Here is a 25,464-nt window from a genome sequence, read left to right on the forward strand (position 1 = left end):
GCGTGTCAATAGTACTTGTAATGAAGTTAATGATCTTGGCGTCATTATGGATCATAAACTCAAATTCGACTCCCATGTTACGATAGTGGTCAATAAGGCCAGAATTGTTTTGGGTTCCATCAAGCGATGGTCGAAATAATTTGACGATCCGTATACGACAAAGACCCTTTATATATCTTTGGTACTATTCTTGAGTATGCCTCTTGTATCTGGTCACCACAATATTCTATTCATCATGACAGAATTGAATCTGTACAGAAATAATTCTTGTTGCTTGCCCTTCGTGTGAGGTTAGCGGCAGACTTATGATAGTGAATCTTCCGTCTTTAATTAATCGTAAAATTATACGTGGTGTAATAATTACTCATAAGCTAATTATGGGTGAAATCGACTCCTCTAGGTTGATTAGATAATTAAACTTATCTGTCCCGCCTAGATTAACACGTAATTATACACCTTTATCACTTCAAAACTGTTGAGTTTTCTCTGTGATGATTATAACAAGCATTACCGAGTATTCTTCTCGGAGTCTTCCATTCCTCGTATAAAGTGTTCTATTCTTGACTATTAAGCAGTAGATAGTATTTGCATACGGTCGTAGTTTGTATTCGTTTTGCACTTCGGAACTCATGTCGTACATTACGCCGCGGTCAGTTAGGAGGGATTCGCGTGATATAAAAAATTACGGGGACATTATAAAACTGTCCGTTATGCCAAAATGATTTTACAAATTAGCACTTCCAATTTGTAACATTTCTGCAAATCAGTTGTCTCACCTGGTCAAAACGGATTCGTAAAGAATCGATGAACAACAACCAACCTGCTTGAATTTACTTCCTTGGTTTCTTTTCTTAAATGCAAACTGATGTCATTTACACTGACTTCATTTTATTAACGCTTAAGGCGTTTGACTCTGTGAACTATAATATTTTACTCCTTAAACTTGATTGTTTAGGTTTCCCTTCATCTTTTTTGCATTGGATTTCTTTTCTTTAATAAGTAGGACCCAAAAAGTAATGCTGACCTTAACCCTTTACTCTTTTTTTAAATGATCTCCCCTTGGTTATATACTTATGTATGCGGACTATCTGAAACTTATTATTTCATACACTTATCACCTACATCACTCTCGTTTACAAAATGATTTGAACGCTATGCAACTTTGGTGTTCGACTAATAAATTGCATCTAAATTGTTCAATCGTACTACACCTTATCTTGTTAGTTATACAATCGATAGTACTCCAGTGTAATGTATAATTATAGTTAGGGATCTAGGCGTTCTTTTTGATGCTAAACTTTGTAAAAATCTTTTTAAAGGTACAATTGTTATTGAGGCCAAAAATGTACTTGGATACATAAAACGTTGGCCTAAAGAGTTTAACGATCCTTTCATAACGCAATTTCTGTTTTTTGCCTCACGAGGCTTAAATTGGGACCCCTACTCCAGCAGCCTCCTTCTTCTTGAGCTTCCGCCGTTAACCAATCGTAGGACAATACTTTGCCTTTGTTCATAAGTTGATTGCTGGCGACATAGATTCCTCTTTTCTGTTAGGGCGTCTTTAATTTTCTGTAACGTTTAGACCTACCAGGAAATATCGTTCCTTATTCCTACCCACGTGCACAATAGATTACGCTATGCACAATTCTTTTCGTGTACTATGTACAAATTTCAATTGTTTGTATTACGTTCTTTCCACCGAACTCTTTCTACACCCAATAAAATCGTTGCTTTCAGGATGAGTTCTCAAATCAGTCGGTGATTTCCAATCACTATCTCCATATTCTATCTACTTAACAATCTATATATTTAGTTTCCTTACTTTATGATTAACTTCATTCTTTTCTTTTTCTTTATTTTCTTACAAATAATATTATTAATATATAATATTGGAAATTAAAATTATTTCTAATTTTAACTTTTTTCTACTAACTCATTCTTAGCTGTAGGCTCTTTTAATGTCACTGACAAAATTACCTGTGAAAAGGGGAATAACTAGCCGGACGGGCAAATAAAACACCACCATCGGTCGGTGGTGTTATTGGAAAAAGTGTATTTTAATTAGGCTTTTGACAGTTAATTTTCATGGCTTGATACATTAAATGATTAGAAAGCCGCTCGTTTTTGTCGACCATTAATAAATAACTAAATAAAATAAAAGGTGTTATGTTATTTAGTTACTGTCATTGTTTAATCTGTAATTGAGTGTAATCGGATTTTAAATTCCCACTCTCTTTTCGGATCTGCGACTAAGCTAGGGAAAACTTTTTTCAAATGAGCTACGCTCCAAGGTGTACCCGCAACTTCTTGTGGACACACGAGGTCGATCAGTTCAAAAAGAAAATGTAAAGTCTTTATAAATTAGCAAAGGATATTAATGGACAGATGTCTATCGAGTCAACTTCTGAAATTTTAATTCAATATGTGTTAAGCTAAGAAGACAGTTCTCATCTTTATTCTGCGAAATACTAACCGAACATAATGAAATATCCATAAGGACTGTTCGCTAGAGCTGCGTACCTAAGCTCACTTTCCTTGATGCCAATTCTGAGCCTACAGCTCACAGTTCTAGTAGAAACGCACCTGAAGTTATCAAAAAAAAACCAAGTAGAAAAACATAATTCTTGATTCAAAACGATCTGTGATGTGGATCCAGCGGTAACAGAAAGCTAAATTAAGAAGGAACGAGCTGTTACCCCAAATCGGACTTGTGCTGTGCTTTTTTAGCGCAGATATATGCTGTCTGACAGTCTGCTACACTGACTAACACCCCTTGGATGCTCCTCAAGGAATCAATTTACGTTACGGCCTATAACCTATTAACACTATGTCATCGCATATCACCAACGATAATTATTTTTTAAAGTGTAAGGGACTTTATTGCTGCTATATTTTTGTACCCATCGAAAATGGGTAAAAAGGATATAACGTTTTTGTGCAAATGTATTTAACAGCCAGTAAAAGGCATCTTCGACCCCATATATACTCTTGATCAGCATCAAACGCCGAGTCGAGCTAGCCATGTCGGTGTGTCTGTCCGTCCGTAGGTATGACCGCAAGGATATCTGAACCAATTAGCGCTAGAAACTTGAAATTTGGAATGCACTCACATACCATACGCAGTACAAGTTTGTTTCCGATAATCGATAACTAACTATGATCGGTTAAGAAACACAGAAGTTTTGGTTGGCCACTCGTTTGAAGCAGCTAGCACAAATTGCATGAATTTCTGTATACATGTTCACACACACATTTACGCGGGTCTTTATTGAATTCAAAAACATTGCAGTTGCGATTGTATTGTTTTCTGTTGTGCTATTTTAATTGTTTTAATCGGTTTTATCAAATAAGCTTAGACAAACAGCCAAAAAACAACAATGATATATTTATGGAACATTACGGAACTTAAAAGAATGATGGTCCTGAGTGCTTTTCCATCATACAAGTGTTCAAGTGTCTCAAGAAAAATACTCAAATTGTTAAAGCAATACCTAAAAATATCTAATTTTGGCTAAATTCATCAAAGGTGGCATTGCCCTGGGCAACCAGCTTTATCAACATTTCTAATTTAGGCATATGCTAGGGGTATGCTTAAAGGCTAAGCAAGATAAATAAATAGCGCTGATAACATGCTACTTTTTGAGATAAAATGTAATATTATTATATACTTTTATCAGTTGGGTATATTTTCTGTTTCCTTTACTTTAGATGTCTTACCTCCTTGCTCGTCCAACATAACAATGCTTCGCATCCCAACTTCCGCGCTCTAAATAGAAATACATGTTTATTTTAAAATTAGTACCATAATGGGAGATTCCATTAAAAATGTTCATATTTTTATTTCGTGTTCAAAATTTAGTGAATTTATTTTTTTAGTTAAATCAGATATATTTGCTACGCATCACATAGAGGAAATGTGATAAAGCATTGTGTAGAGTCCGATAACTTTTAAAATCGGGAAAACATTGCACAATATGTCTTGTTTCGACTGACCCAAGTTACCGTTCAAGGGCCCATTTATGACCTTGTAGAAAGTAATATAAATGTTCACAAATTTGCAAAGCATAGAAGGAGATCCCATAAATATATATATATATTATTGATACCGTATCACTTATTACATATAACCAAAATCGTACAAGCACGTAAAAATTATTGGGCAAGAAAAGTATGAAAATTTGGGTGATTTCAAAAGATATCTTGGCAAAATTAGACAATTTCGGGATGTGCTAATTTTCTAATATACACTGCCGATCACTTGAATAGCGCCCCTTTCTTGAAATGTGAAAATGCGTATAGATCACAGAATAATGCACTTAGTTGTAAAATTTGCATTTTGTTTCTAATATCCTGTTCCAGGAAAAAAAAAAGTTATAGTTTGGGAATTCGGATTTTTAATAGACGACTCCTATTAACTTGCATAATAAACGCTCAAAATATTTGGCTCATTTGAAAAGCACCCCCTGTTTCATCTTCACTTTTCGCTCAGTTTCGAAAGCGACAAGTACACTTACTTAAAGACTTCCATTACTTGGGTTGATATTCTGTAAATAAGCCCAAAACGGGACGTGCAAAGCCATTAAACAATGAGGAAAGAGGCAAAATCAAAACTTTCAAGGAGTGCGGCCTTTCTGAAATAATATGAAAGGTGGAAATCATGCGTAGTTTCATCGGCTGATAAAATAGCTACTTTGAGGAGTGCGTCGAACTAGCATGACTCCGCTGCCAAAATAAAGGGGAAATCGGCTGTTATTGCCAGTGTTCCTACAGTTGAACGGGTTATTTCGAAGACAGGACACCTAAAACGTCAAAAACTAAAAAAAAAACACCATTGAACTGTGCTCGAAAGGAGTAGCGATTGTTTTCCCGAGGCAATATGACCATGCAGCGGGAGTGGCACCAAATTCTAATCTCCGACGGGAAACGATTTAAGGAAGGAAGAGCATAAACATGATTGATTGCATAGTCGAGTGAGCGGCGTATTATTTGGGTAGCAATTTCATATAATGGGACGCTCCAGGTCCAATTTTTGACTACCAAAACGAAAACGTTTTGAAACAGGCTTTTCCTGAAGTGAGAAAGTTGTTTGGAATGTTACAGTGGAAGTTTCAACATAATAACGCCCCCAACCACGCCACAATTATCGTCAAAGCTTGATTATATCAAGCGCTTGTATGATTCCCTACAAAACAGGATATATGAAGTTATCCTGAATCGTGGGGGCTGTACTCTTTAATAATGATAACTAAATTGGTTTGAAATAACTTTTTTCATTTTAAACTTACTTAGCTTAGTGAGTAAATACAAAATATCCAACATTAATTATGATTTTTCGACAAGTGTGCTATTCTAGTGAGCCAATTTATGTAGCATGAATTTTGAGTATTCAAATAATATTTATACCCTTGCAGAGGGTATTATAATTTTGTCGTGAAATGTGTAACGCATAGAAGGAGACATCTCCGACCCCATAAAGTATATGTATTCTTCATGTCGTCTGCTTCGCATTCTAATAGCATTGTAATTGCATATTTTTTGTGTAATGTTATTTTAGTTCCTTTTTTTTATCATAAGTACTTGATTGTTGGTGTGGCTGCTGAGTGAAGGCATAGCAAGTGGTGCGGTCTGTCGCGAGTTCGAGCCCTATCGGGGAAAGTATTTATTTATTTTTTTTTTTTTTGTTGCTGGTGTGGCTGTTGAGTATAGTCGACAGCTAGTAATTCGGCCAGTTGCGAATTTAAACTCTGCCAAGGCAACTTTTTTTTAATTTATTTGGTGTTGGAGTAGAGAGTTCAGGGTATTCCCTGTTCGGAAGCTCTCGACTAAAACCTCTTACTTGTTTAAATGTATCTATATTACTTCATTTGGTGTTGGAATAAGAGGGTTCAGGGTATTCCCTAGTCGGGAGCTCCCGACTAGAACCTCTTTCTTGTTAATATTGTTATAGGTAAACTATTATTGTTATTTTCTGTTATGTGGTGAATATTTAATTATAATAAAAAAAAAAACAAGTAAGAGGTTCTAGTCGGGAGCTCCCGACTAGCGGATACCCTGAACCCTCTTCTTCCAATATCAAATGCATATATATATTCTATTTTGGAAGCTATATGTCAAGTTTGGTGACTCTAGCTCTAGGGGTAGGTGTGCGCTGGATCCACCATCGGCGCAAGGAGGAGCTGGTGGCCATCGCCCAGGAGTTCGGGCTGGAAAAGGCAGGGCGTCTGTAGAAGCTGCGTAGGCGGCTATTCACCTACGTGCAGGATGGCAGCCAATCATCTGAGATCGGCTCGGCCGAGCTGGAGTCTGAATACGCGAAAACATTGGGACAGCTATCCTGGGGCGTCCCACCTGACGTGAGCGGATGACCGCGTCAAAATCGGAGTCTGATCTTAGGAGCTCCCAATTGTACGGGCGTCCCCAGCCGCCTGTCCCTAGCTTAGCCGTCACGGGTGTGGAGGAGGCTTATTATTCCAGGGAAAATGAAGATCGCTGAGCCACCGCGACCAAAGTAGAAGTGAATCAGAACCCTACCGAGCCGGTTAGCGGAGGTAGGGCCGCTTGCAAACGTTCCGGAGCACGTTCGGAAGTGGGGTATAAGGTACTATGGCCGCTCCGACCCCCTTGGGTTCTTAGAGGACCTAGAGAAGCTCACCATCACGTATGATATTGCCCTTGATCGACTGCCTCGGGCAATGATCGAGGTGTTCTGCGACAGAGCCGCTCGATGGTTCTTGATTAGTGGTCTGAGGGATGTGCTATGCTCAGTGCTTAGGAGGGGTTTCTTGAAGTTCTTCCTGCCTCCACGCTAGTTCGAAAGGCTTGAGGACGAAATCCAATCCCGCAGGCAACGCGTAGGGAGCCCTAATGCATCACGCCTGTAATGAGCCGGCGCTGGAGTTGCTTCGGATTTAAGAGAAAGCCGCCTCCGAATACAAGCTCTACGTGCGACGGCAAGATTTCTCCACATTGTCTCAGCTTACGTACATGGCTGTGGAGCATGAGAGGGTCATGAGGCAGAGGGATGAATACTCGGGAAGCAAGCCTGGAAGTCAAGTGGCCGTAAGCTTGAGTAGCGCAGAGTGGGCGAAGTCGGTACAGCCCGATCTACTCCTAGCGTGTCCGGAGCGACCGTTGTGGGCAGGAGGATCCTCGCCCCTCCGGTAACGGCCCCTGCGGAAGGGGTCCACCAAATCATGAGCCAAGAGGCCGGAACCGGGTACGATCCGCAACGAGCATGTCGTAGGTGCACACAGGAGAGACACTTTGCCGGAGAATGTCCCTACGCACACGTCTTATTCTGTTGGGTATGTGGGAGCCGTGGCAAGAGTAGCCAAGATTGTTGTCACCGCACAGAGGCGGGAAACGGGCAACGGCGTCGCCCAGACCAGCGCCGACACACACGGGACTCGGTAATAGGTCACCCACTGAACGTGGAAGGTGGGCAGATCGTCGCTACGATGGAAATTGGCGGGCGAACGATGCCTGCTACCATTAATACCGGGGCCACTCGCACCTTAATGAGTGAAGACTGCGCACGCAAGTGAGCGATTCGGAGAAGAGGGGAGGACATACTAGTGCGCATTCGTCTGGCAGACGGGTCCACGTTGGATGTAGAGAAGGTATTGTGTTTGGACGTTGGCCTTGCGGGGAAGGTGATTATCATGCCGATGCTCATCATGCCCTCGATGCTAGACCACGACATCCTGGGAATGGATTTCTTGGGTGCAATGGGCACCACAGTGCGGCAAGGCGGAACTTGTCTAAGAAACGATGACGGCACCGGTCGCGGGGCGCTGGGCCGGGGACGCGAGAGGGAGTGAAGAAGGGGGACTAGACCGAGAGCTTGCGGAGCCCACAAGGCGCCGCCTTAGAGCTGCAAAGGCAGATCTACGCTGGTCATGAAGATGGCATGGGGGAAACGTGTTAGCGAACGGAGGGATTGGGAGCAATGGTCAGGATCCACACGGGCACGGGGAACAGGAGCGACTGCTAGACTGGAGTGATTATGGAGCTCTATCTGGAGACGGAGTGTTGCCCGGAGGAGGCGAGACAAAGAGCGAGCTCAGCATCAAAAAGGCAGAGTGGCCAGCGGATCTGGATCCGGAACTTAGGAAGTTCTTGGAGTCGGAACTGACACTCTTTGAGAGGCTGCAAGAAATCTCGCATATCGCGGAGCACAGGATCCGGCTTAAGGACGACAGGCCATTGAAGCAGAGATATTATCCGAAGAATCTGGTCATGCCGAGGGTGATTAACGAACAGGTGGATGAGCTGATCCAGGCAGGTGCCATCGAGCCGTCGCGTAGTCCGCACAGCGTCTTAGTCAAGAAAAGACTGGCGAGTGGCACATGTGCATCGACTACCGGAAACTCAACGCGCATTCCATCCCAGATGCTTATCCTGTTCCTCGGATTAATCACATCCTTGAGCGGTTGCGTCACGCCCGGTTCATCTCCACTTTGGATTTGAAGCACGGGTACTGGCAGATACCGCTGGCAGCCGATAGTCGGGAATGTACGGCGTGCACAGTCCCAGGAAGAGGTATTTTCCAATGGCGAGTGATGCCATCAGCGAGCCTTGGACACGGTAATAGGGCCGGAGATGAAGCCTCATGTGTTCGCCTACCTGGACGATATCGTGGTAATAGGGGTAACGCAAGAGCAGCATATAGAGAATTTGAGGAAGGTATTCCGCCGGTTAAGGGCGGCTAGTTTCAGGCTGAATAGAAAGAAGTGCAGCTTCTTCAGGGAGAGGCTTGTCTATCTGGAACATGTCGTTTGCGGGGAAGGAATACGTACCGAACCAGCGAAGGAGGAGGAACGTAACCTGAAGGAACGTAACCTGAGGGACAAATTGTAAGGAAGTGCGGCAGTGTCTCGGGATGGCGTCACGGTACAGGCGCTTCCCAACTTCGCGCCACAGGTATAGCCGCTCAAAGCGCTCTTAAAGAAGGGTCGGAAATGGGTATTCGAACAAGAACAGGAGGAGGCATTGCGTCAATTGAAAGATATCTTGAGGACTGACCCTGTGTTGGCTTGTCCGGACTTTTCCGCCAAATTCCTGTTGCAGACAGACGCGAGTGAGTATGGCCTCAGCGCACTGTTGACGCAGGCGATTGAGGGACAATAGCGGGTTATAGTGTATGCGAGCCGGAAGTTCCTGAAATCGGAGGTGAACTATTCCGCAACCAAGAAAGATTGCCTAGCAATCGTATGGTCTATCCGGAAGTTGCGTTGCTACCTAGAGGGGTACCGTTTCGACGTGATAACGCATCATCTGGCATCGAGAGCCCATCAGGAAGAATCGCGCGATGAGCACAAGAACCGCAACAGTTTCAATTTGACGTTCACTACCCTCGAGGGAAGCCCAACATCGTGGCCGACGCACTATCATGACATCCTCTAGAGACCTGTCAGCAAGCAGTGGTGGCCGAGTCACCCTGCAAATGGGTCGAGATTATGCGTGATAGGATCTATGTGTGGCTAGTGATCAACGGCAGAGAGTATTGAGGAAATGTCATGACGCTCCCACTGTCGGGCATCCAGGCGTGAGGAAAACCGTGTCGAGGTTGGCAGAGAGATACCTCTGGCTGGGTATGTTCCGCTACGCCGCCATGTACGTGAAGTGCTCCGATATCTGCCGCAGTACTCTGTGTCGGATCCCTTCTACGGTCAAAACATGGCACAATGCTACTGGCTTTCCACGACGCCTTTCCGAGAGAGGATTCTGAGTAGGTTCGGGGTACCCAGGAAGTTAGTGTGCGACAACGGGGTTCAGTTTACAAGTCGAAGTTTCAAGTCGTTTCTGGAGTCCCTGGGTGTAGAGGTCCCGTATACCGCCCGGTACTGTTCGCAAGAGAATCCTACCGAGAGGACCAACCGGACCGTGCAGACCATGATAGCGCAATTTATCGAGGGCAATCAGAGTTCGTGGGACAAGACAAGTGTGGCGGACTCGACCGGATTCATTCCCGGTCCCAAAGGATCAGGGCAGACACTACAACCTGCGGAGAAGTGAGTGGCGACCTTCGTTGGACTCAATGGTCCTGTTACGGCAGCACCAACTGTCCAACGCTGCTGAAGGCTTCGCTGCGAAATTGGCACCCAAATTCGATGGCCCCTATCGGGTGACCAAATTCGTGTCGCCTAACATTATGCGTCTAGTAAGGCCAGGTGAACGAAAGAAGAGGGTGGCAAATATCTCGCAGCTAAAACCGTTTTACCAAGAGATGACCGATGACGGAGGGGAACCGGATCCAATGGATGTGGAAAAAGAGCGTGCGCAGCAGACCTAACTGAATGACCGTAGAATAAATTAAGGATAGATAAAGTAAATTCCGCGTGAGCTGCACTGCTAGGGCAGGGAATAACGTAAGCAACGGATAAGCGCTAAGTTAGTTGAGGAACCCAGAAGTCGTCAACATACACGCCGCCGAGGGAGCGACGGTATCGTCGTCGAAGTAAAGGGGGGTGTGAGGCGGCCACTAAGGTAGCAACGCCACAGTTCAAAATTATGGTTATATGGTAGTAGTACTGTAGGGCAGTTAAGGCAAGGTGCCGATGTATTGAAGCTAGTTAAGGGCAAGGGGCCCAGCTCAAATTAAGTTTGCACTTAAGTTGCCATCGCAGCAACCGTGCGTTGCTAATCGACTGCTCAACACCGTCTTCAAGAGCGCAACTTCAGTTCGGCGGCGATGAGCGAAAACTCCGAGCCTAAATTGCGAAAACTGGCGGCGAAGTTGAGTGGCCGAGACAGCTCGCTAGCGAGCGTGCCAGCAATTTTGGGGTGACGATCAAAGTGAGTAGACGTTTGTCGAAGAGGACAAAGGGACAAACATAACCCTCAACGGGTAGCGGAGCGCTAGTGCTCCAGACATTACGGCAAGGTTTTCACGTAGGGAAACAGAGTCGGGTAGTGCATAATAATGACAAAGAAGGAAACGTGAATTTAATTATGCTTATAAAGAATGTCTGCATATCCTTTTCATTTCCTAGGAATGCTAATCTCGGGCACCGTGGCTAGCCGGTGCTTAACATAACCCCTTTCATAACGTAGTGTATCGAAAGATGAGGCTTCATAACGTCGCTCATGATAACAACCTCTTTCCTAACCTAAAGTGTAGGGTATCGAGAGACGGGGCTTCATTACGTCGCTCCTGAGAACAATCCCATGAGTAGTTTGCGTGTGTCGAGACGAACTCAGGTGCAGTGGTTCCTGCATTGTCAATCGAACGCCGAAGGTCAGCTCGATCGTTTCGGATATGCGCGGCACTTCTGCTAGGAGGACTGAAGACAGGGTAGCGACGCTTGCAACACTTCGGTAAGACCGAGATCTGTACCCCGGCCAGTAGCTTCCTTACAATATTTTGAGCGAAGGTCCTCCTAATGCCCGCCAAGTACGAGCTTGTTTCCTATAATCTATAACTTGGCCCGTTTCCAAATAATCGCTAAAAATCAAAATCGAAATGCATATTTCTGAGCATAGCTCGTAAATTATAGGGGCTAGATTCATCAAACTTGACATGTAAATGTAAAAGAGTACATATATATCAAGTATTTTTCATTTTATAGCTATCGCAATCTCCCCACTACCGCCGCATAGCTATAAATCAAGTAAATAAACAAATATTTATTGCCCATCAATTTAAACCACAATTTCAATGCAATAGACATTTTTGAGAATACACAATTATTCTATAGCAAAAGCTACTGTAGTAGGTATTAAAGATAACGTGTTTTGGTTGGCCTCGTGTTTGCGGCAAATTGCAAGAATTTCTGTATTTATGTACACACACACATTCATTTGCGTGTTTATTGAATTCTATCCACAGCATTGCAATTGCGATTGTGTTGTTTACTCTGCTGTGTGTATATGCTGCTTTTTTAATTGTTTTATTTTTCAGTAGCGTCTAGTTGTTGGTTTGGCTGTTCAGTAGAGGTAGCGGTATGTTACGGGTTCGCATCCTATCAAGGGAACTATTTTTTATTTATTAAATATATCTTTATTACTGCTATAGCAAACGAACGCGTAGCGCGAGCTGCATTTGGTGTTGGTAGGAGAGAGTTCAGAGTATCCCCTAGCCGGAACCTCCCGACTGGAGCTTCTTACTTGTTTTATGCTATTTTACCCAAACTTGTCATTTTCTATATGTACTTTCACACAAATTGAAGGTACAAAAGTTCGTTTTATGCGTTACATATCTTAAGATGAGTATAATACCATCTAAGGGTGTATATTGTTTTGCATTAGCAATTTTTATTGGTTTTTGAGTGATCCCTATCAATCTCAAAAATAATAAACACATAAATTTAGTCTTAGCAATAACAAATATCAATATCATCAATAACATTTTTTGCCCCCGATTACGCTCTCCACGTGAACTCGGCTGTTGAATAAATCATATTGCTACCAAGGGTGTTGAATAATTGTAGTTGGTCGTTATTCTTTGCGAATTATGAGTATCTGTCATTTTAGACTTCTTACGGTAAACGTGTTATGCCTTGTACGAGCTTCTCTTCCCGACTACTTGTGGTATTCAATAATGAACAAAAATGTAACATCATTAAATTATGATATTGGCGCTACTACTTAAGCCTTCTATACATTAAGAAGACCCGTCTACTTGAATGCTATAGGTTATATTTTTCATAACGACAATCAACCTCCATTTGTAATGAGGGGATAAGAGAATTCTCGATTCGGGTGACAAACATTTTAAGCATGTATTTGAGGTTATGTCCTTAGATTTCAAAACCAGAAGCACTATTCAATCACGTCATCACGCATCCAGAATTATCTCCCAGAGTTTTGACCTGCTGTAGTTAGACATTCATCTGAAGAGACTGAAGACTGACGCTAAAAATGTGTTGGAGTTGTCCGACAATAAAAGTTTTTCAAGGCTTCAATCGGTTACCGACTACCTAGGTCTAATGCCGTGATGATCGCCAAACTACCAGCAGGGGTTAAATTCTACAAAAAAAAAAAAAAAAAAAACAAACAACAACACAGAAGGGATCACCCCCAGTCTGTTACTGTGTCCTACAACCATAATGTCAAATTCTACAAGCTGGACATCAGATCGTCTAAAGAATCGTCATCTCTCAGCAAAGGATATGGCAAAGATGAAAACTTCGACCCAGTAATGCTTGCATTAATCACGTCAATACAGTCAAGTCGCCATGCTTGAATATCTGCATTCGCAGAACCTAGTACTTTCGTCAGCCCCACTACACGTGCTTGTATCCGAGGATGGAATCAGCATGGTGCTTATGCTAGAGTCATTGCTAATTGTTTTGTAAGTCCATGGAATAAGTTGGAGCTTATGGAAGCTGAACTTTATTTCTTTAGTGATATTTCTTTAGCGTTTTTTCTCCACACCAAGGATTCAAAGGCAGGCTTGGTACAGTTCAGACTTGAAGTTTCGGCCCTGATCCGAGTGGAGGATATTTGGGGCACCATAGAGACAAAATACTTCCTAAATCAGTGCTCGGGATTAAAAAAAGTGTTGCACTTTGGGCAATTATTGAAATAGTGGTAAAGGAACTTGGCTGCCGACTAAAAGTGCGGCGAGACATCTCTTTTCTTGCGGTCCACTTCGCTGTTAGTGCAGCGCACAGTAAAGCCCCTTACGCGATCGGCGCCGAGCAAATATTTTTGTCGCAATAGGTGATGGAAATGCTTAGTTGATATTACGATCAGCAATACTCCTCTGGTGACGCAATATTCCAACACGCGTTTTTGCATCGCAAGCGAACACCGTCTTCGGAACTGAGTGTTTATCCATTTCCACCTGAAGATAACGCTCTGAAAGTCTATATTCTTAAATCAGCAGGAGCAGTAAAAAGTCATCAAGACGTCTTCAATACTGAACAGACTCCTAATCTTTGAAGGTGATGTCATAAGGTTCCCGATATGCGCTTATGAGCGCGCAAGCTTATCATGATCAGAGGGGCCAAGTCACTTATGGTGTCCCCATACCAAGGTGGCTAAGTGTAGTTGATACGGAGACTAAATGACGAGTAGCCTGATTTGCATACGAATGATATGCAAAGATCTTTCATGTTCACGGTCAGTGCTGCAGTCGGTCCCCGCATGGCGCCACCTCTGTAGATCCCGGTTGGGGTATTCCATGATAACCGTGGTCTGAGTGATCCTGCAGGTGTGGTCATTCGTGATATGCTGGTTGATGCCTTAACAACGTTGGAGCCATTTGCGGGTCCAAATGGGCAATGCAGGCCACCTAAAATTGTGCTTTCAAAAGAATACCCCTTATGCTGAAAACACGGTTTTCTAGGGGCACAAAACGTCGCTCCAGTAATCGATCACGTGCGTCTAAGCGATCGGTCATCGAGTATGTCTCCAACAGCGTCATCATGAACTGCTGCTGTTGCGCTGCTGTGTCTAGTTTTGTATGGTGTTGACGACCTGTCAATTGAGGCCTTGTCTCCTGGGCTTTCGCAAACGCACTGTAAAACCGCACAGCTGATACAAATGTACCGAAATTGGGCCAAACTGAATTGGCGTTGCTTTAGGAGGCGGAGGGGACAGCAACGGCGAAATTACTAACTACAGACAGATAAACTGTTAAATTATTTTTAAGTACAGCTTTATCCAAGGCACGTTGTTTCCGTAGCAAAGAAGAGAAGCGAGAAATAAGACGATTTCATTGCTAGCCAGTATATCGGTAGAGTGATCGCGATATTTGTTAAGCTATTCAGACCAATGTAGCTACAAAGTAAGAGTAGTAGAAAGGGCAAGCAGAATTTCTATACCAAGCGTCACCGTTTACGTTTTGGGTAATGCTGTTACAGCATTGCTGGAAACAATTAAACTCAGCGCAGGTGGTTGTGCGCGTAAGCTCCCCAGTGCGTGAGCGTGCGTTTCCTTACGTTCTGAGTGCAGCTCTTAACTAGCAGCATAGGCGCTTTTTTTTTGAGACTTTTGTGATCTTTGCGGTAAATTTGCAATAAACAGTACCTGTCAGCATGGACATGCTTAGTGACTCTAATAGCTTGTCCCCATCGTATATCTCCAAAATGAGATCTACATAAATTCTACAGCCAACGCCTCCGCTACTACAGCAGCCACTTTATGCGTCGCTGCTATGCCCTTAGCCAACACAACTCCTGGCGTATCTAGTGCCCCAGCGCTCCCCTTTCGGCTGACCAAGCCAACAGAAAAGCAAGACCAAAAGCCTATCCAACCAGCAAGAACCCAAGGTACTCCAAGTCAGCCGGTAGAGCAACGTCAAAACGTCAGCTCTAGACACTGCCAACAGCGCTGCTGACGAAAACCAGCATGCTGAAGGACCTATCACTGTCTGCTCCATCTAGAAAACTTGTTCCCATCATGGTTCTGGCAACTCTTATCACATTGTCATTAAACAGATGGCGTCTTTTACGGCCCATGGTTATATAATCAAGGATATGAAAAACAAAGAGCACAAGGTAGTCAACATCATTAAGTGTGGCACGGAGAAAAGCCAGCTACACATAATTTTCCTTCACCTCAAATGCGGCCAAACAATGAGGAAGCACTCATAATAAACTTTTTATATTCATAGTGGAGTGCCTCCGCCGATCTGGTGAATTTGTCCAATGCCACCGTTTCCAGGGTTATGGACATTCTAAAAATTACCTTTTGAAGCAATTCTTCTGTGGTGGATGTGCTGAAGAGCACCCAACAGGAGCTCCACTTTGCAAATCAGTCCAGGAAACCGACTGTTTCTGCGCCAACTGCGGCGGAAACGATTCTCCCAATTTCAAAAGCTGTAAGTCGTACATAGACCGAATCAGCATACATAAACCAGCGCCTAATATCTCGGCTCCTCCTAACAAGGCTAAGAAAAACCTCACTTGACCAAATAAAGATACAAATAAATGTATCCCTTCCTATGGTAACTGGAAATTTTGTGTTATTTGCGGTCATGCTCCAGTCGGGCTATACTGCCAATAGCTAGCGAAGAGACGCAACCGAAAGCATACTGAATGCGAATGCGAACGGAGGGCAGCGCAATAGTAATACCAGAACTCAACTGAGCGAGTAGGTGTACAGAATATACAAGAGAATATCCATCAGGCTCCAGAAAGTCCTCGCAACTACCAGTTCAGCAAAAAACTTACGGACACAAGCTCAAATGCTAGCACGGGATACAATCTCTGGCAGCTGTCGAACAGTCAAGAAGGCATCCCGTCCCCCATAAAGGCCCATAAAGGGAGATGATATTTCCTGGTTTCGGGTAACAGATTGATTTGATAATATCTTGAGTAGCGATTTAAGCCGTTTGATTCCCCCACTCACTCCAGGAAGAATGCATTAGACAGTACCCTTAAAACACCACTTCAACCTGGTTTGCCCACTGTCCAGGTGACGCTCAAAGGTCAAAATGTAAATTTAAGCTAAAGACTCCGCTATAAACTGAAAATTTTGCTTCACCACTCTCTATTTCCTACATTCCACAGCTTCCTCAAAGACAGACAATTTCCCATAGTAGTCGTCGAAAAGTTCTCTGGTATTAATGAAATCCAAGCTGGAGTCCCCCAGGGCAGCGTCTTTGCTCCGAAGCTCTACACTCTTTACACAGCCAATATAGAGACGGCGGACCCGACGATACTGGACCACCGCGATAACTTCAACCTCGCCACGTTCGATACAGCGATCCTCTTCAAAGACAGCTGCGTATACCAGGCCACTGACTAACTGCATAAATACCTGCACAGGTTCTAGACTTGGGCATCCAAGTGGCTAATTGACATCAACAGGCAAAAGTCGGGGGTTGTAGAAATTGGGGTTCATGAATCTTTCATTAAGCACTCACTATGGAAAATATTGTTGAACCACTTCAGTTCCAAATTGTCTGCTTCAGTCAGCTTTTATTAAGCACTTTGATTACTAAAATAGGGACGCATCTCAAACAAGATTTACAGCAACTATAATTAAAAATCATTTGGGTCCCCAAAAGACACAAAAAATCATCACTTTGGTTGTTGCAAAGTGTTTGAGGTAACGTTGATGAATAAATGTTTTGTAACTGTTACCAAACATATTTGTATACCCTGAATCCATTGAAAATGGGTAAAAGGGTATATTGTATTTGTGCAAAATGCAAATGTATGTAACAGGCAGAGGGAAGCATCTCCGACCCCATAAAGTATATATATTCTTGATCAGCATCAATAGCCAAGCCGATCTAGCCATGTCCGTCTGTCCGCCTGTCCATCTGTCCGTATGTATGAACGCAAGGATCCCAGAACCTATAAGAGCTAAAGACTTGACATTTCAGATGTTGCTCCTCCTAGTGCCTGCGCAGATCGAGTTTACTTCCGATAATCTATAACTTACTCCGTTTCCAAACGATCGATAAAAATAGATACCGACATCCTTTTGAGCAAATAAGAGCTAAAGTCACACACACATTTATGCGCGGCTGCTTCACATTCTATCGCATTCTAACAGCATGGTAATTGCGATTTTTTTCTATAATGCTATTTTAGTTCCTTTTTATACCCTGAACTCATTCAAAATGGGTATAAATAAGGGTATATTGTATTTGTGCAAAATCCAAATGTATGTAACAGGCAGAAGTAATCATCTCCGACCCCATAAAGTATATATATTCTTGATCAGCATCAATAGCCAAGTCGATCTAGCCATGTCCTGCTGTCCGCCCGTCCGTCTGTCCGTATGTATGAACGCAAGGATCCCAGAACCTATAAGAGCTAAAGACTTGAAATTTTAGATGTAGGTGCTCCTAGTGCCCGCGCAGATCGAGTTTGTTTCCGATAATCGATAACTTACTCAGTTTCCAAGCAATCGATAAAAAGCGATATTGATATCCTGTTTTTTGGGCAATTTTGGTAAATAATAAGAGCTAGAGTCACCAAACTTGACATATAGCTTCTAAAATAGAATATATATATGCATTTGATGTTAGATAAAGAGGGTTCGGGGTATCCCCTACTCGGGAGCTCCCGACTAGAAGCTCTTACTTGTTTTCTCATAGGTACTTAATTATTGGTGTGGCTGCTGAGTAGAGGCATAGCAAGCGGTGCGGTCTGTCGAGAGTTCGAGCCCTACCGGGGAAAGTATTTTTTTTTTGCTGGTGTGTCTGTTGAGTAGAGCCGACAGCAAGTAATGCGATCAGTTGCGAGTTCGAGCCCTGCCAAGGGAACTTTTTTTTTTAATTTATTTGGTGTTGGAATAAGAGGGTTCAGAGTATTCCCTAGTAGGGAGCTCCCGACTAGAACCTCTTACTTGTTTATAATACAAATGAGACCCATATGACACTAACCACTTTAAAATATTTATGGTAGGATGTTTTTTTTTTTAATTTTTAAAATCAGATATTCTGTTCCCGTTCTTTCTGAAAAGTGGCTTTCAAAAGCTTATAAATATTTTTAAAACATTCACCCACACTTTTATATTTAAATCATTGTTTGGTCATATACCTCATATAATTATTAGTTAGCGTACCAATGCCATAAGCAAATTATGTTAAGATTATGCATACTCTCTTCTACTTATGCAATTTAATGCCATGAGCACAAATACACATGTTCGAAGCCTCGCTCTAATTGCTAAGTCAATTTAATCTTAAGTTATGTTAAGAAATCAGTTCTGTAAGTATTATCATTGAAGTCAGTTCGTGTCGCTTAGCACTTTTTGTTTAACCTTTATTATAACTTCATACCATCCACACATGCCCACTTGAGATTAGATTCTTGAAAGGTCTAAAAAAAACGCTATTGATCCAACAATCAATATTTTAAAAACTATATAATTTTGTATTAAGCAAATTGCTTGTTAATTAGGGGAAATCTCAAAAAATATTTATAGTTTTCCTTCTCTCCTTATTAACACAATTGCAATAATTGGGCATTGTTTAAGATATTTATATGAAGAGGAGATTTTTAGTTCAATTTTCTAAATAAGTTCATTCGTTCATTTTCTGGGCGTGAACTTAATCGGTAATTTAGTGCACTCGATCAGTTATTCGGTCGGTCATGAACGATAAATTCTGCTAAGCTTTTCAGTCGGTCATGAACTATTCGCTTAGTTCAGATATGCAGTCGATCATGAACGATTATATTTTCTTTTCAGTTATTTTTGATGTTTTCAGTTGCAAAAAATATGTTTTACATTTTACTTATTATACTGTACCATTGATAAAAGTTACTTGCAAATTCTAAGATACAACTCAACAAATCAAAAGTCAATTTAAAATCACGCTATCTTTTTATACCCTCAACCCATTAAAAATGCGTAAAAGGGGTATAATGTTTTTGGTGATCAACGCACAGCCCAAACCGTAAGAGCTAGGAATCTGAAATTTTCACTGTAGTTAGCTTATGTGATAAAGGTGCACGTTAAGACGGGGTTTCGGGAAATTCCACCCGCAAGTATGGAAAAATCGCGAAAAACATTTGCATGAAACTTTTTTGTTTACCATCTGATCGGTCTCTACTCCATTTCAAAGATCTTTGTTCAATTTCCTCTTCGGTGAAAATGGGGGTCAATGATTTGGTGGGCGACGTTTCGCGCTCAAATTCATTTCCAAGGATCTATATGAAAAATTATTTAGATGTGTTTCACATTTTTCGCAGAATCAAAGCATCCTCGGTCAAAAAAGCGAATCTAAGATTTTTTGGTGCAGTTTTAAGTTTTGTTCGATTTGCTTCAAACTAATCTTCAGAGCTCATTTGGGAAATTCCACCCACAACAGTGGTTAATTAGCGAAAAACGTTTGTATGAAAGTTTTTGCTAACCATCCGATCAACCTCAGACTTATTTTCAAAGGTCTTTGTTAAAATTCATTTGAGGGGTGTTTCACACTTTTCGATAAAGCCATTCCTCCTTGCTGGAAATGGGAGTCAAAGATTTGGTGGGTGCCCTTTCGCCTTCAAACTCATTTCCATGGATCTACATTAAAAATCATTTAAGACGTGTTGCACATATTTTGCAAAAAATAAACTCCTTCGGTGCAAAGCGCATTTTAAAGACTTTATTGTGAATTTTAAGTTGTGCCCGATTTGCATCAAATTTATTTTCAAAGCTCTACATGAGAATATAATGTATACGTGTTGCAGCGATTTGGGAAATTCCACTCGCAACAGTGGTAAGATGGCGTTCGTATGAGAGTAGTTTATTTACCGCCCGCTCAATTTCAAAATCATTTTCAATGCTTTTTGAGAACATTGATTTTATACACGGGCCTTGCCCGTGGCTCTGGCCGGGCTATACCGCTAGTATTATATATATATATATAAAGTATCTTTAATTTTATACCTATCGCTTCCTCCCCGCTACCACTGCAGAGCTTAAAATCAAGTTAATAAGCCAACTTTTATTGCCAACAAATTTAAGCCACAATTTAAATGTAATTGACTTTTTGAGAATACACAAATATTCTATGGTACAATAAGACATACTGTAGAAAATTTCATACAGATCGGTTAAGAAAAACCAAAGTTATATGCAACTGCGCAATTGAATGGGGCAGCAGCTTTAAGAATTTCTGTATACATGTACACACAGACATTCATGAGCGTCTGCTTCGCTTTCTAATAGCATGGTAAGTGCATCTTTTTTTTGTAATGTTATTTTAGTTCCTTTTTGATCATAAGTACTTAATTGTTGGTGTGGCTGCTGAGTAGAGGCGTAGAAAGTGGTGCGGTCTGTAGCGAGTTCGAGCCCTACCGGGGAAAGTATTATTATTCGTTTTTTTTTTTTTTTGCTGGTGTGGCTGTTGAGTAGAGTCGACAGCACGTAATGCGATCAGTTGCGAGTTCGAGCTCTGCCAAGGGAACTTTTTTTATTAATTTATTTGGTGTTGGAATAAGAGGGTTCAGGGTATCCCCTAGTCGGGAGCTCTCGACTAGAGCCTCTTACTTGTTTTCTATTAAATTATTATTAATAAGCAGATCCCAGAACCTATAAGAGCTAAAGACTTGACATTTCAGATGTTGCTCCTCCTAGTGCCTGCGCAGATCGAGTTTACTTCCGATAATCTATAACTTACTCCGTTTCCAAACGATCGATAAAAATAGATACCGACATCCTTTTGAGCAAATAAGAGCTAAAGTCACACACACATTTATGCGCGGCTGCTTCACATTCTATCGCATTCTAACAGCATGGTAATTGCGATTTTTTCTATAATGCTATTTTAGTTCCTTTTTATACCCTGAACTCATTCAAAATGGGTATAAATAAGGGTATATTGTATTTGTGCAAAATCCAAATGTATGTAACAGGCAGAAGTAATCATCTCCGACCCCATAAAGTATATATATTCTTGATCAGCATCAATAGCCAAGTCGATCTAGCCATGTCCTGCTGTCCGCCCGTCCGTCTGTCCGTATGTATGAACGCAAGGATCCCAGAACCTATAAGAGCTAAAGACTTGAAATTTTAGATGTAGGTGCTCCTAGTGCCCGCGCAGATCGAGTTTGTTTCCGATAATCGATAACTTACTCAGTTTCCAAGCAATCGATAAAAAGCGATATTGATATCCTGTTTTTTGGGCAATTTTGGTAAATAATAAGAGCTAGAGTCACCAAACTTGACATATAGCTTCTAAAATAGAATATATATATGCATTTGATGTTAGATAAAGAGGGTTCGGGGTATCCCCTACTCGGGAGCTCCCGACTAGAAGCTCTTACTTGTTTTCTCATAGGTACTTAATTATTGGTGTGGCTGCTGAGTAGAGGCATAGCAAGCGGTGCGGTCTGTCGAGAGTTCGAGCCCTACCGGGGAAAGTATTTTTTTTTTGCTGGTGTGTCTGTTGAGTAGAGCCGACAGCAAGTAATGCGATCAGTTGCGAGTTCGAGCCCTGCCAAGGGAACTTTTTTTTTTTAATTTATTTGGTGTTGGAATAAGAGGGTTCAGAGTATTCCCTAGTCGGGAGCTCCCGACTAGAACCTCTTACTTGTTTATAATACAAATGAGACCCATATGACACTAACCACTTTAAAATATTTATGGTAGGATGTTTTTTTTTTTAATTTTTAAAATCAGATATTCTGTTCCCGTTCTTTCTGAAAAGTGGCTTTCAAAAGCTTATAAATATTTTTAAAACATTCACCCACACTTTTATATTTAAATCATTGTTTGGTCATATACCTCATATAATTATTAGTTAGCGTACCAATGCCATAAGCAAATTATGTTAAGATTATGCATACTCTCTTCTACTTATGCAATTTAATGCCATGAGCACAAATACACATGTTCGAAGCCTCGCTCTAATTGCTAAGTCAATTTAATCTTAAGTTATGTTAAGAAATCAGTTCTGTAAGTATTATCATTGAAGCCAGTTCGTGTCGCTTAGCACTTTTTGTTTAACCTTTATTATAACTTCATACCATCCACACATGCCCACTTGAGATTAGATTCTTGAAAGGTCTAAAAAAAACGCTATTGATCCAACAATCAATATTTTAAAAACTATATAATTTTGTATTAAGCAAATTGCTTGTTAATTAGGGGAAATCTCAAAAAATATTTATAGTTTTCCTTCTCTCCTTATTAACACAATTGCAATAATTGGGCATTGTTTAAGATATTTATATGAAGAGGAGATTTTTAGTTCAATTTTCTAAATAAGTTCATTCGTTCATTTTCTGGGCGTGAACTTAATCGGTAATTTAGTGCACTCGATCAGTTATTCGGTCGGTCATGAACGATAAATTCTGCTAAGCTTTTCAGTCGGTCATGAACTATTCGCTTAGTTCAGATATGCAGTCGATCATGAACGATTATATTTTCTTTTCAGTTATTTTTGATGTTTTCAGTTGCAAAAAATATGTTTTACATTTTACTTATTATACTGTACCATTGATAAAAGTTACTTGCAAATTCTAAGATACAACTCAACAAATCAAAAGTCAATTTAAAATCACGCTATCTTTTTATACCCTCAACCCATTAAAAATGCGTAAAAGGGGTATAATGTTTTTGGTGATCAACGCACAGCCCAAACCGTAAGAGCTAGGAATCTGAAATTTTCACTGTAGTTAGCTTATGTGATAAAGGTGCACGTTAAGACGGGGTTTCGGGAAATTCCACCCGCAAGTATGGAAAAATCGCGAAAAACATTTGCATGAAACTTTTTTGTTTACCATCTGATCGGTCTCTACTCCATTTCAAAGATCTTTGTTCAATTTCCTCTTCGGTGAAAATGGGGGTCAATGATTTGGTGGGCGACGTTTCGCGCTCAAATTCATTTCCAAGGATCTATATGAAAAATTATTTAGATGTGTTTCACATTTTTCGCAGAATCAAAGCATCCTCGGTCAAAAAAGCGAATCTAAGATTTTTTGGTGCAGTTTTAAGTTTTGTTCGATTTGCTTCAAACTAATCTTCAGAGCTCATTTGGGAAATTCCACCCACAACAGTGGTTAATTAGCGAAAAACGTTTGTATGAAAGTTTTTGCTAACCATCCGATCAACCTCAGACTTATTTTCAAAGGTCTTTGTTAAAATTCATTTGAGGGGTGTTTCACACTTTTCGATAAAGCCATTCCTCCTTGCTGGAAATGGGAGTCAAAGATTTGGTGGGTGCCCTTTCGCCTTCAAACTCATTTCCATGGATCTACATTAAAAATCATTTAAGACGTGTTGCACATATTTTGCAAAAAATAAACTCCTTCGCTGCAAAGCGCATTTTAAAGACTTTATTGTGAATTTTAAGTTGTGCCCGATTTGCATCAAATTTATTTTCAAAGCTCTACATGAGAATATAATGTATACGTGTTGCAGCGATTTGGGAAATTCCACTCGCAACAGTGGTAAGATGGCGTTCGTATGAGAGTAGTTTATTTACCGCCCGCTCAATTTCAAAATCATTTTCAATGCTTTTTGAGAACATTGATTTTATACACGGGCCTTGCCCGTGGCTCTGGCCGGGCTATACCGCTAGTATTATATATATATATATAAAGTATCTTTAATTTTATACCTATCGCTTCCTCCCCGCTACCACTGCAGAGCTTAAAATCAAGTTAATAAGCCAACTTTTATTGCCAACAAATTTAAGCCACAATTTAAATGTAATTGACTTTTTGAGAATACACAAATATTCTATGGTACAATAAGACATACTGTAGAAAATTTCATACAGATCGGTTAAGAAAAACCAAAGTTATATGCAACTGCGCAATTGAATGGGGCAGCAGCTTTAAGAATTTCTGTATACATGTACACACAGACATTCATGAGCGTCTGCTTCGCTTTCTAATAGCATGGTAAGTGCATCTTTTTTTTGTAATGTTATTTTAGTTCCTTTTTGATCATAAGTACTTAATTGTTGGTGTGGCTGCTGAGTAGAGGCGTAGAAAGTGGTGCGGTCTGTAGCGAGTTCGAGCCCTACCGGGGAAAGTATTATTATTCGTTTTTTTTTTTTTGCTGGTGTGGCTGTTGAGTAGAGTCGACAGCACGTAATGCGATCAGTTGCGAGTTCGAGCTCTGCCAAGGGAACTTTTTTTATTAATTTATTTGGTGTTGGAATAAGAGGGTTCAGGGTATCCCCTAGTCGGGAGCTCTCGACTAGAGCCTCTTACTTGTTTTCTATTAAATTATTATTAATAAGCAGATGTAGATCTTAAGAAAAAGTTACATATGTAAATACTTACACAGATGCTCTCGAGATTTTTTCCAATTGACTTTATGGGTGCAAGGCACAAAAAATTGGCGACGAGGAAAAAGAGAAGCGTTAAAGGTAAAGAAGATACATTGCAAATACATTGACCCAAATGATGCAGCACATTATAAGAAATTACTGCACTGCCAGAATTTGCGCATGAAACGGAGTCGTGGTTGTGTTGGAAATACACCTCTGCGAAATCAATTGTACTGATAAGAACATTCCAATGAAATCTCTCGTGACAATCAGAAGTTTGCAATTTGTTATCTAAAGTGAACGTGACACTTAACTCGCCATACCAGGACACTATAAAAACTCTCACACATAGTTGGATGTCACTACGAATGCTGCCGCTGCAGCCCAAGTGCAGTGCTAGGATCGACTTATTAAAGATTTATTACATACAAGCACAGCACGGGACGGTGATTTTGCCTGAACTAGTGAAAAATTACACAAGCTTTGCTCAAAAGACGCTTTTATACGTATACGTGTAAGCTGTAGAGCTTTCGTGAGAGAGCTTTAAGTCCACTCATAAATGATCAGATCAGATCAGATCAATAAGAAGCTCCCAGTTTTCTCAAAAATACGGTTAATTTTTAAGCAAAGGAACACACCCCAAAACTAGCAATTATCCTTTTCCTCTTAGGGGCGAGGGGCAACTTATTGGCCAATGCCGTCAAAACAGGGAAACTACACATAAAAAATTGGAATACCAGCAATGCAGATGAAAGTTCCAGTGATATATGCGAACAGGCATGCTCCAGTTGCGCCCCAGGAAGAAACCTTTGTCATCGAGAACGATGAGATGTAAGCTGCCGACG

At 41.2% G+C, this 25,464-nt stretch overlaps 1 protein-coding gene across 3 annotated transcripts in view; it reads right to left on the bottom strand.

Annotated features, from left to right (window-relative positions):
- Positions 1–25,464, bottom strand: part of LOC115760392 (synaptosomal-associated protein 25) — a 298,733-nt gene that overhangs the window by 141,786 nt on the left and 131,483 nt on the right. Inside the window, exon 4 of one of the 3 annotated variants that reach the window (XM_030701692.1) lies at positions 3,718–3,766. The exons of the other annotated variants lie outside the window; for them this stretch is intronic. Within the exon in view, the coding sequence (XP_030557552.1) occupies positions 3,718–3,766 (49 nt within the window). The remainder of the gene's footprint in view (positions 1–3,717; positions 3,767–25,464) is intronic. 3 annotated transcript variants of the gene reach the window in all.

Source organism: Drosophila novamexicana, unplaced genomic scaffold, assembly GCF_003285875.2.
Source record: "Drosophila novamexicana strain 15010-1031.04,08,12 unplaced genomic scaffold, DnovRS2.1 tig00000434-arrow-pilon, whole genome shotgun sequence".
Taxonomy (NCBI): domain Eukaryota; kingdom Metazoa; phylum Arthropoda; class Insecta; order Diptera; family Drosophilidae; genus Drosophila; species Drosophila novamexicana.